Source organism: Panthera leo, chromosome B3 (genome assembly GCF_018350215.1).
Source record: "Panthera leo isolate Ple1 chromosome B3, P.leo_Ple1_pat1.1, whole genome shotgun sequence".
NCBI lineage: Eukaryota > Metazoa > Chordata > Mammalia > Carnivora > Felidae > Panthera > Panthera leo.
Genome location: NC_056684.1, coordinates 48,034,487 through 48,047,057, shown reverse-complemented (window position 1 = coordinate 48,047,057; position 12,571 = coordinate 48,034,487). Strand labels below are relative to the sequence as shown.

The 12,571-nt window shown below is 37.4% G+C and overlaps 1 protein-coding gene across 2 annotated transcripts in view; it reads left to right on the top strand.

Annotated features, from left to right (window-relative positions):
• Nucleotides 1-12,571, top strand: part of TEX9 (testis expressed 9) — a 64,170-nt gene that overhangs the window by 36,733 nt on the left and 14,866 nt on the right. For both annotated transcript variants that reach the window (XM_042941938.1, XM_042941939.1), the window contains one exon: nucleotides 5,166-5,300. In XM_042941938.1, the coding sequence (XP_042797872.1) occupies nucleotides 5,166-5,300 (135 nt within the window). The remainder of the gene's footprint in view (nucleotides 1-5,165; nucleotides 5,301-12,571) is intronic.

Genomic DNA, 12,571 nt, shown 5'->3' with positions numbered 1-12,571 from the left:
AGGCAGTCCTGAGAGGAATATACATTGCAATCTTGGCCTATCTCAAGAAACAACAAAAATCCCAAATATAAAATCTAACAGCACACGTAAAGGAAATAGAAGCAGAACAGCAAAGACACCCCAAACCCAGCAGAAGAGAAATAATAAAGATCAGAGCAGAAATAATATAGGATCTAAAAAAAAAACCTGTAGAACAGATCAATGAAACCAAGAGTTGGTTTTTTTAAAAAATAAACAAAATTGATAAACCTCTAGCCAGGCTTCTCAAAAAGAAAAGGGAGAGGACCTAAATAGATAAAATAATGAATGAAAATGGAATTATTACAACCAATCCCTCAGAAATACAACCAATTATCAGGGAATACTATGAAAAATTATATGCCAACAAACTGGACAACCTGGAAGAAATGGACAAATTCCATTGGAATTCCAACTTCTGTTGGAAGGTCTAGCATCAGCAATCAGACAACAAAAGGAAATCAAAGGCATCAAAATTGGCAAAGATGAAGTCAAGCTTTCACTTTTTGCAGATGACATGATAATATACATGGAAAACCCGATAGACTCTACCAAATGTCTGCTAGAACTGATACATGAATTCAGCAAAGTCGCAGGATACAAAATTAATGTACAGAAATCAGTTGCATTCTTATACACTAATAATGAAGCAACAGAAAGACAAATAAACTGATCCCATTTACAATTGCACCAAGAATCATAAAATACCTAGGAATAAACCTAACTAAAGATTTAAAAGATCTGTATGCTGAAAACTATAGAAAGCTTATGAAGGAAATTGAAGAAGATATAAAGAAATGGAAAAACATTCCATGCTCATGCATGGGAAGAATAAATATTGTTAAAATGTCAATACTACCCAAAGCAATCTACACATTCAATGCAATCCAAATCAAAATGGCACCAACATTCTTCTGAAAGCTAGAACAAGCAATCCTAAAATTCGTATGGAACCACAAAAGACCCCGAATAGCCAAAGAATATTGAAGAAGAAGACCAAAGTGGGAGGCATCACAATCCCAGACTTTAGCCTCTACTACAAAGCTGTCATCATCAAGACAGCATGGTATTGCACAAAAACAGACACATAGACCGATAGAATAGAGACTCCACAATTGGACCCACAAAAGTATGACCAACTAGTCTTTGACAAAGCAGGAAAGAATATCCAATGGATAAAGACAGTCTCTTTAACAAATGGTGCTGGGAGAACTGGACAGCAACATGCAGAAGAATGAAACTAGACCACTTTCTTTCACCATTCACAAAAATAAACTCAAAATGGACAAAGGACCTGAATGTGAGACAGGAAACCATCAAAACCCTAGAGGAGAAAGCAGGAAAAAACCTCTCTGACCTCAGCCGCAGCAATTTCTTACTTGATACATCTCCAAAGGCAAGGGAATTAAAAGCAAAAATGAACTATTGGGACCTTATGAAGATAAAAAGCTTCTGCACAGCAAAGGAAACAACCAACAAAACTAAAAGGCAACCAACAGAATGGGAAAAGATACTTGCAAATGACTTGTCAGACAAAGGGCTAATATCCAAAATCTATAAAGAGCTCACCAAACTCCACACCCGGAAAACAAATAACCCAGTGAAGAAATGGGCAGAAAACATGAATAGACACTTCTCTAAAGACATCCAGATGGCCAACAGGCACATGAAGAGATGCTCAACATCACTCCTCATCAGGGAAATACAAATCAAAACCACACTCAGATATCACCTCACGCCAGTTAAAGTGGTTAAAATGAACAGATCAGGAGACTATAGATGCTGGAAAGGATGTAGAGAAATGGGAACCCTCTTGCACTGTTGGTGGGAATGCAAACTAGTGCAGCCGCTCTGGAAAACTGTGGAGGTTCCTCAAAAAATTAAAAATAGATCTACTCTGTGACCCAGCAAAAGTACTGCTAGGAATTTACCCAAGGGATACAGGAGTGCTGATGCATAGGGGCACTTGTACCCCAATGTTTATAGCAGCACTCTCAACAATAGCCAAATTATGGAAAGAGCCTAAATGTCCATCAACTGATGAATGGATAAAGAAATTGTGGTTTATATACACAATGGAATACTACTTGGCAATGAGAAAGAATGAAATAGGGCCTTTTGTAGCAATGTGGATGGAACTGGAGAGTGTTATGCTAAGTGAAATAAGTCATACAGAGAAAGACAGATACCATATGTTTTCACTCTTATGTGGATCCTGAGAAACTTAACAGAAACCCATGGGGGAGGGGAAGGAAAAAAAAAGTTAGGGAGCCAAATCATAAGAGACTTTTAAAAACTGAGAATAAACTGAGGGTTGATGGGGATGGGAGGGAGGGGAAAGTGGGTGATGGGCATTGAGGAGGGCACCTTTTGGGATGAGCACTGGGTGTTGTATGGAGACCAAGCTGACAATAAATTTCATTAAAAAAAAAATAAGTGGGAGGACCCTGGCGTGCCCGCCCCCCCCCCCCATGAAGGGGCGGGGCAGGGTCTGCCGGCCTTGCCGGCCAGCGGTGAAATACCACTACTCTTACCGTTTTTTCACTGACCCAATGAGGGGGAGGGCAGGATGAGCCCCAAGGGGCTCTCGCTTCTGGCGCCAAGCCTTCTTTATTTTTCTTCATAGCCCTTATCACTACCAGATATTATGTATGAGTATGTATATATGTATGTGCTTATCATCTGTCTTTTCGTCTAGAAGGTAAGCTTTATGAAGGGAGGAACTTTGGTTAATTATCATGTGCCCATCATTCATATAGAATAGTACCTGGCACATAGTAAGTGCTTGATAAATGTGTTGCATAAGTAATTAGATATACATCTCATCACTTCCAATTTCAGATGTGGAAACTGAGTCTATCACAGTTCATAGGTTTTCTGACTCCACGTTTAATGCTCTTTGTACCTTAGCCACCTGTTTCTAGAACCTTATCTGATCATTTACTTGTTGTCCTCATGTGATTATTTCTCTTCTAAATTACTGTGGCGACTTTTTCCTCTTAAAGCATTTGCTACATTTCATCCTGTGCTGTGGCTACTGATACATACCTCTCTGTATTCTTGCCCTCTTGTAGTGCCTTATGAATGCTTTAAAAGTTATCAGAGGATGGCAAATTATTTCTTGGATCTCATACTCTTTGAGTTTTAAAGTTAGATTTTATTTTATTTAAGCTATCTAGATTTTTCTTTTAAAGCTGATGTAAAAGTAAGGGCTTGAGATCTTTCATAAAAATTTTCTCTAACAACATGTAAAATGCTTAACTTTGGTAACAATAGGTTTACTTTATTATTTTCAGCATATATAAAAAATATTGGTACTTTGTATGCATTTTGTAGAGAGTCCTTGAGTGTGACTGAAAACAGCAATGTTTTCAAGTTTTTGGTAAGGTTTTCCCTTAGTAGATTTACTCGTATAGGAATATTTTATTTTGTATTTTAGTATTCTAAGGGCTACCGTTTTTCTTTTTCACTTCTCCCAAGCAGGAGGTCAATATTGATTCACAAAAAGGGGAACATAATGTGGTGTAGGATGGTTTCCATTTCTCTATGAAGCAGGTTACAAAGTCACCAGGAGGAAAGAGAAGGGCAAAGATTTATCTCATATTCTTACGAGAGGAGGCTGAAATGAGGCAGCTAGAATTGTGGACTTTCTAGCTAATGAGAATCTCTGCCTTTTCCATGTGAACAGTGAGATAAATCAAGCTTGCTCTTACTGTAGCTACCACCCACAAAGCTGTGAAGAAGGCTGGTGATAGCAGATGGTATCCATACACAGTTTGATTTGTTTAGAAACCTACATAAAGAGCAGCATGTGTTTTGTTGTATTTTGTTTTGTTTTGCCCTTAATTACTCAGAGCCAGGGAGATCAGTTTTCAAATAAAACCTAGTGATGCAGCCAGGAGAAAAAAAACTTAATAAAAGAAGAAAACAGACAACTGTAGCTTTAACTGCATCATTTCAATTCCCTGATATTTATTGAGTATCTGTTGTATATAAAGCTCTGTACTAGGCACTATAGGAAATGCAAAGAAGAGTGAGTTAAGTATTACAAAATAAATTTAATTGAATAAACATGTCATTAAAGTTCTGGGAATACAGAAATTAAGACCATTTCTATCCTTAATGAGTTTATATTATAGTGGGGGAAATGAAGTAAATGGATAGTTTCAGTTCTCCACAGCAGGTACCATGATAAATGTGCGTCACGGTGTTGTAGAAGCTCTAAAGGAAGGGTACCTAATCCAGCCTAGGAGGAGAATGAGGAAGATAATGAGGGAAGGCTTATTGGAGGAGGTAAAGCCCTCGTGTACACCCTTCACTGAGTTTTAAAGGATAAGCATGTAAAAATGAGGAGTAGGCAGGAGGGATCAGGGCAGAAGCAAGAGCATGAGCAAAGGCTTAGAGGCAAGAAACATCATAGCTGTTTAGAAGAGATCCACATACTGCTGATACATCTGAAGGTAACATTTCTGGCAGGAGATGAAACTGTAGTGCCAGATGATGGTAGAATTTGGAGTTTATCCTACATGTTCATGTTTCTTCATGTGTGGCCTGTAGACTCTGTGCAGCAGCATCTCTTAGAATATTTGCAGAAATGCAAGTCTAAACCTACCCCAAGATGGGGAAAATTAATCCACAAGATCTGTTGTTTTTGCTCAGAGTTGGGATTTTCCCTATAAGGCTAACATAGAATGCTCTGTTTTTAACAAATATTTCTTCTATACTTTGTTAGGTTTACATAAACACAGTGTTTATGAGAGAGTTTGTGCCTTACATGGGTGTTTTGGGGAGGTTCCCAAAGGAAGAATTGTAGTTACAAGGAGTTGCTTATAAAATAAATACAGAGAATCTCTATACTACATAAAAAGAAGTAGAAAATTCCAAACAAATAGTAATTTGAAAGTTGAATTCATAACTACATTTTTAAGGATATATTTTCCTACTACTAATTTGGAAGTGAGAATTCCCTGAGACTTCTGTCAGTCAGTCTTCAGCCCTCCGCCCCCAGCTGTATGTGTGTGTGTGTGTGTGTGTGTGTGTGTGTGTGTGTGTGTGTAAAATTTGGGAGAAATGGAAAATGTTATATAATAATAGAGGGAACTTGTGATATATTCATAAATGTCCCATATATTTCTTTTACTGTACAGGAATTAGAAAATAAAAGAAGACTACAAAAACAGGCTGCTACTAATCAAAGTGCTACAGAAGTTCGGTTGAATAGAGCTCTAGAAGAGGCAGAAAAGTATAAATTGGAGTTAAGTAAATCAAGGCAAAATAACAAGGTATGGAAAAATTGAACAGTTTGGGTAGTGGTCACCTTTGGTAACTTCTTTTATGCAAGAGTCAAAAATAATAGTTTTTAAATTATAATTCTTGATGTCATGGCAAACAATTCTCTTCAAAGAAGAAATACTTTCATCATCAATATGTACATCTTCAATAAGTTAGGATTATATTTCTTGGGCTATTGCCATAATTGGATGATAGCACACCTCTTTAGAGGATTCAGTCATTTTCCCATCCAAAAATCTTTATTGTGTGCACATATTATGTGCCCGACATTTTTCTAATCTCTGGGGATAGATGAAAGGAAAATGTCCCTTTTCCACCTCAAGTCTGCTTCCTTCTCTGAGCCTCAATTTTTCAGTATATTAATGCAATTATGTGGTTCTCAAACTTGAGCGTGTATCAGAATTACCTGGGAGGCTTATTAAAACACATTGCTGGGCCCCAACCCTAGAGTTTCAGATTTAGTAGGTCTGGGGTGAGGCCTGTTGTAACTACTTTAAGGAAGCAGTTTTAACAAGTTCCCAGGTTGATGCTGATGCCACTGCTTCTGAGACAACATTTTGATAGTCACTATTATAGGGTTGTTGTAAGGATGACTGTTGTATCCTGGTATCTAGCCAGTGATGGTCATAGAATTAGCACTCAGTCCCTGAAATGTCTGTTGAATAAATAAAGGCTCACATATCCATGTTGTGTAAAAACTTTTTGTATACTCTATTTTGTATATCAAAATCTTGTATAAATTTTGGCTCTTAGTTTTTGGTTCTATGTCAGCCTAAAAGTGATGCTCCATTGGAATCTCTCCCTTAGGACAATAATGAATACTTTAACAATGACTTGGGTGATGAAATTAGGAGCCACTGTCATTATAGACACAGATGATACATTTTGGACTAAATTAATAACACTTAATAAGTATTAGAACTAACAGTAACACTATGTTAGAACATAGAACTAAACTGAACTTGATGAATCCTCTAACATGTTTAACAGAGGCAAATATGTTACAGTGACTAAAGAGTTTTAAGATATCTTCTGTGAGATAGTTTATGCTGTGTGATCAGACTATGTTCATGTTCAAGAGCCATCAGTGATAGTATGATGACAGGGATTTATTAATAGAAGTTAGTAAGCAAGTTAGGAAGTCATCTTTATAACTTGCCAATAATTAGCATGCTCTTGGAGTATTATTTTCACTTCGGTGCACTCTGAAGGGATTTTGAAGAAAATGGAATAACCATGTATATGCCAGGATTTGCTAATTCTTGGTTGTAGATGTGATGTCTGTTTTAGCACACACATTAGAGAAGCAGAAGGAAAAACTAGTTTCCATGACAGCAATAATCCTAATCAGCCATTTTACAAATTCAAGTAATGAGGATTTGGTATGCGATCTCAGTTTAAAACCATCAACACTGTAAAAACAAATGTGTCCAAGATAAATTTCTGATCCCAAGTCAGCATTATGGGTGATGAGTTTAAAGATAGTTGGGATAACATTTTGTGTAACTATTTGCTATGAAGTAAGCATTTCAAGATCAGAGTTCTTAGACATAACTTATTTCAGATTTCTGAAAAAATATGTGTATGTCTTTAAGTTTTTCATTTTTTAATTACTTTGCTTTATTTCTAACTTCTGTCTTTGAAGGACTCTGGGCATATGCTGTTAGGTTTTTGCTTGTCGTCTAGTCTGTATATAAGTTTTGTGAGGAGGTATATTTTATTTTCCATTTTAATTCTTTGTACTTTGCTTCTCATTCTCATTAGACATATAAATAGGTAGGTAATTAAAATTATTCAGGTCTGTATGTTTAAGAAAGAGTAAATTTTCCATAAAATAGAACAAGATTTCCTCAGAGTCATAAGAAAGTTAAAGATTTATTTTAAAAATAATGATATATTTCTTCTCCACAGAGGTTAGGAAACAAGTAATCTGGCCTTAGAATAAGAGTAACTTTCAAAATGAAAAGTCAGTCAGCTTAAACCAGATGCTGCATGAGTGGAGGGACCCTGAATGTCTCATCCATTGTTGGGTCTCAGTGCCTGAAACATAATAATTGCCCCTGAAACACACTGCAGGAAGGAATGAGGAAAAACAACTTTGTGATGGTTTAATTGGAATTCTTAAAACAGGGCATTTGATGATTTGCTTGTAATCCATTTAAAACATGTCACCAAGTCCATGTCATTTAGGAACAAATAATATCTAATTCTTCCTTAATTCATTCAGAAATATTTATGAGGGCCTTCTAGGTACCTGCCAGATTTTTACTAGAGGCTAGAGATATAAACATGATAAAAATAAATGTGGTGCTTACAATCACACACTTCATAGTGAAGAAGCTGTGTGTTAGTTCATCAAGCAAAACTAAGGTGCAACTGTGCTTTCAGCAGGTAACCAGGTCAAGGAATGCTTTTTTTTTTAATTCTTTTTTTTTAATGTTATTTATTTTGAGAGAGACAGAGCACGAGCAGGGGCAGAGAGGGAGGGAGACACAGAACTTGAAGCAGTCTCCAGGCTCTGCGCTGTCAGCACAGAGCCCGACGCGGGGCTCAAACCCACAAACCACGAGATCATGACCTGAGCTGAAGTCGGACCCTTAAGTGACTGAGCCAACCCTGCACCTCAAGGAATGCTTTTTTAAAAAGTAATTCTAAGCTAAGTTCTAAATAATATTAATGAGTTAGATGCTAGATTATGGACAAAAGGAATCCTATGTAAAAAATGGCACTGTGGCAGGAAGAAAGACAAGGTATGAAAGTCAGGGATGGATGTCAAGGGAGTGTTGCAAAGTGAGGCCTCCAACATTAGGTAGAGGCCAAACCATCTAGATCCTTTAGGCCATGTTAAGTATTACAGGTTTTACCCAAAGAGTAGTATAAAGTCACTGTATGGTTATTTGAAAAAGGTGAAAGGAGACTCTGCTATGATCAGATGTGTACCTGGAAAGTATTTCTGTGTGCTGTGTGGATAATTGATTGGAAGGATGGATGCTGGTTAAGAGGTGCAGTGTGAAAGATGAGGTAGCTTGGACTAAACTGATAGTGGTAGAATCAAGTTGCATTCTTTTATATGTGAATATCTAATTTTCCCAGCACCATTTATTGAAAACACTAGCATTTTCCCATTATTAGTTGACTGTATATGCATGGATTAATTTCTGGGCTCTTGATTCTGTTCCAGTGGTCTATGTGTCTGCTTTTATGCCAATACCATACTATTTTAATTACTAGTCTTACAATATAGCTTGAAATCAGGAAGTGTGATGCCTCCTGCTTTGTTCTTTTCTCTCAGGATTGCTTTGGCTTTTGGAAATCGTTTGTGGTTCTATATAAATTTTATGATTGTTTTATCTACTTCTGTAATAACTGCAACTGCAATCTTGACAGAGAGGCATTGCATTGAATCTATAGGTGGTTTTGGTAGTATGGAAATTTTGCTTGGAGTTGCATTAAATCTGTAGATCAACTTGGAAAAGTGACATCTTAATACTGTGTTTTCCACATCATGAATAGAGCATATCTACTTTTTAAGCCTTCTTCATTTTCTGTAGGCAGTTTTTTGTAGTTTTTGGAATACAGGTCTTGTACATTTTTTTCACACTTGTCCCTTAGTTTTTAATCTTCCTCATGTTATTGTAAATTTTTAAAATTTCAGTTTTCAATTATTTGTTGCTAGTATAGAGAAATACAGTTTACTTTTATAGATTTAATTTGTATCTTGAAACTTGGTAAAGTCACGTATTCTATCCTTAGGATTCTACACAGGACAAAGGTAGGCAAACTTTTTCCATAAAGGGCCAGCTAATAACTATTTTAGGTTTTGTGGGCTACATATTGTCCTTGTGGCCTTCACCAAATTTCATTTTTTAAAAAAATTAATCTTGTCAAAATAAAAGAAAATCATCCTTAGTTCATGTGACAATATTTTGAATTTCAAATTCAGTTTCTCTAACAGATACATAAGTATTCTATATAGAGGCCATCTGTACCTTATTGTGTGATTTGGATGTGTCTTTCAAAGCATCTTTGCATTTTTTTTCGAAGTCATTGTTTTTTTTTTATTTATTGTAGAACATTATACAGACAGTGATAAAAAGCACAGTGAAAGTTTTATTTATTTTGTTTCTTCAATATATGAAATTTATTGTCAAATTGGTTTCCATACAACACCCAGTGCTCATCCCAAAAGGTGCCCTCCTCAATAACCATCACCCACCCTCCCCTCCCTCCCACCCCCCCATCAACCCTCAGTTTGTTCTCAGTTTTTAAGAGTCTCTTATGCTTTTGCTCTCTCCCACTCTAACCTCTTTTTTTTTTTTTTCCTTCCCCTCCCCCATGGGTTTCTGTTAAGTTTCTCAGGATCCACATAAGAGTGAAAACATATGGTATCTGTCTTTCTATGTATGGCTTATTTCACTTAGCATCACACTCTCCAGTTCCATCCACGTTGCTACAAAGGGCCAGATTTCATTCTTTCTTATTGCCATGTAGTACTCCATTGTGTATATAAACCACAATTTCTTTATCTATTCATCAGTTGATGGACATTTAGGCTCTTTCCATAATTTGGCTATTGTTGAGAGTGCTGCTATAAACATTGGGGCACAAGTGCCCCTATGCACCAGTACTCCTGTATCCCTTGGGTAAATTCCTAGCAGTGCTATTGCTGGGTCTTAGGGTAGGTCTATTGTTAATTTTTTGAGGAACCTCCACACTGTTTTCCAGAGTGGCTGCACCAATTTGCATTCCCACCAACAGTGCAAGAGGGTTCCCGTTTCTCCACATCCTCTCCAGCATCTATAGTCTCCTGATTTGTTCATTTTGGCCACTCTGACTGGCGTGAGGTGATATCTGAGTGTGGTTTTGATTTGTATTTCCCTGATGAGGAGCGACGTTGAGCATCTTTTCATGTGCCTGTTGGCCATCTGGATGTCTTCTTTAGAGAAGTGTCTATTCATGTTTTCTGCCCATTTCTTCACTGGGTTATTTGTTTTCTGGGTGTGGAGTTTGGTGAGTTCTTTATAGATTTTGGATACTAGCCTTTTGTCCGATATGTCATTTGCAAATATCTTTTCCCATTCTGTTGGTTGTCTTTTAGTTTTGTTGGTTGTTTCCTTTGCTGTGCAGAAGCTGTTTATCTTCATAAAGTCCCAGTAGTTCATTTTTGCTTTTAATTCGCTTGCCTTTGGGGATGTGTCGAGTAAGACATTGCTACGGCTGAGGTCAGAGAGGTCTTTTCCTGCTTTCTCCTCGAGGGTTTTGATGGTTTCCTGTCTCACATTCAGGTCCTTTGTCCATTTTGAGTTTATTTTTGTGAATGGTGTGAGAAAGTGGTCTAGTTTCAATCTTCTGCATGTTGCTGTCCCGTTCTCCCAGCACGATTCGTTAAAGAGACTGTCTTTTTTCCATTGGATGTTCTTTCCTGCTTTGTCAAAGATTAGTTGGCCATACGTTTGTGGGTCTAGTTCTGGGGTTTCTATTCTATTCCATTAGTCTATGTGTCTGTTTTTGTGCCAATACCATGCTGTCTTGATGATTACAGCTTTGTAGTAGAGGCTAAAGTCTGGAATTGTGATGCCTCCTGCTTTGGTCTTCTTCTTCAAAATTACTTTGGCTATTCGGGGCCTTTTGTGGTTCCATATGAATTTTAGGATTGCTTGTTCTAGTTTCGAGAAGAATGCTGGAGCAATTTTGATTGGGATTGCATTGAATGTGTAGATAGCTTTGGGTAGTATTGACATTTTGACAATATTTAGTCTTCCAATCCATGAGCAGGGAATGTTCTTCCATTTCTTTATATCTTCTTCAATTTCCTTCATAAGCTTTCTATAGTTTTCAGCATACAGATCTTTTACATCTTTGGTTAGATTTATCCCTAGGTATTTTATGCTTCTTGGTGCAATTGTGAATGGGATCAGTTTCTTTATTTGTCTTTCTGTTGCTTCATTATTAGTGTATAAGAATGCAACTGATTTCTGTACATTGATTTTTGTATCCTGCAACTTTGCTGAATTCATGTATCAGTTCTAGCAGACTTTTGGTGGAGTCTATCGGATTTTCCATGTATAGTATCATGTCATCTGCAAAGAAAGCTTGACTTCATCTTTGCCAGTTTTGATGCCTTTAATTTCCTTTTGTTGTCTGATTGCTGATGCTAGAACTTCCAACACTATGTTAAACAACAGCGGTGAGAGTGGACATCCCTGTCATGTTCCTGTTCTCAGGGAGAAAGCTCTCAGTTTTTCCCCATTGAGGATGATGTTAGCTGTGGGCTTTTCATAAATGGCTTTTATGATGTTTAAGTATGTTCCTTCTATCCCGACTTTCTCAAGGGTTTTTATTAAGAAATGGTGCTGGAGGGGCGCCTGGGTGGCGCAGTCGGTTAAGCGTCCGACTTCAGCCAGGTCACGATCTCGCGGTCCGTGAGTTCGAGCCCCGCGTCAGGCTCTGGGCTGATGGCTCAGAGCCTGGAGCCTGTTTCCGATTCTGTGTCTCCCTCTCTCTGCCCCTCCCCCGTTCATGCTCTGTCTGTCTCTCTCTGTCCCCCAAAAAATAAATAAAAAACGTTGAAAAAAAAAAATTTTTAAAAAAAAGAAATGGTGCTGGATTTTGTCAAATGTCTTTCCTGCATCAATTGACAGGATCATATGGTTCTTATCTTTTCTTTCCTTAATGTGATGTATCATGTTGATTGATTTGCGAATGTTGAACCAGCCCTGCACCCCAGGAATGAATCCCACTTGATCATGGTGAATAATTCTTTTTATATGCTGTTGAATTCGATTTGCTAGTATCTTATTGAGAATTTTTGCATCCATATTCATCAGGGATATTGGCCTGTAGTTCTCTTTTTTTACTGGGTCTCTGTCTGGTTTAGGAATCAAAGTAATACTGGCTTCGTAGAATGAGTGTGGAAGTTTTCCTTCCCTTTCTATTTTTTGGAATAGCTTGAGAAGGATCAGTATTATCTCTGCTTTAAACGTCTGGTAGAACTCCCCAGGGAAGCCATCTGGTCCTGGACTCTTATTTGTTGGGAGATTTTTGATGACTGATTCAATTTCTTGGCTGGTTATGGGTCTGTTCAAGCTTTCTATTTCCTCCTGATTGAGTTTTGGAAGCGTGTGGATGTTTAGGAATTTGTCCATTTCTTCCAGGTTGTCCAGTTTGTTGGCATATAATTTTTCATAGTATTCCCTGATAATTGCTTGTATCTCTGAGGGATTGGTTGTAATAATTCCATTTTCATTCATGATTTTATCTA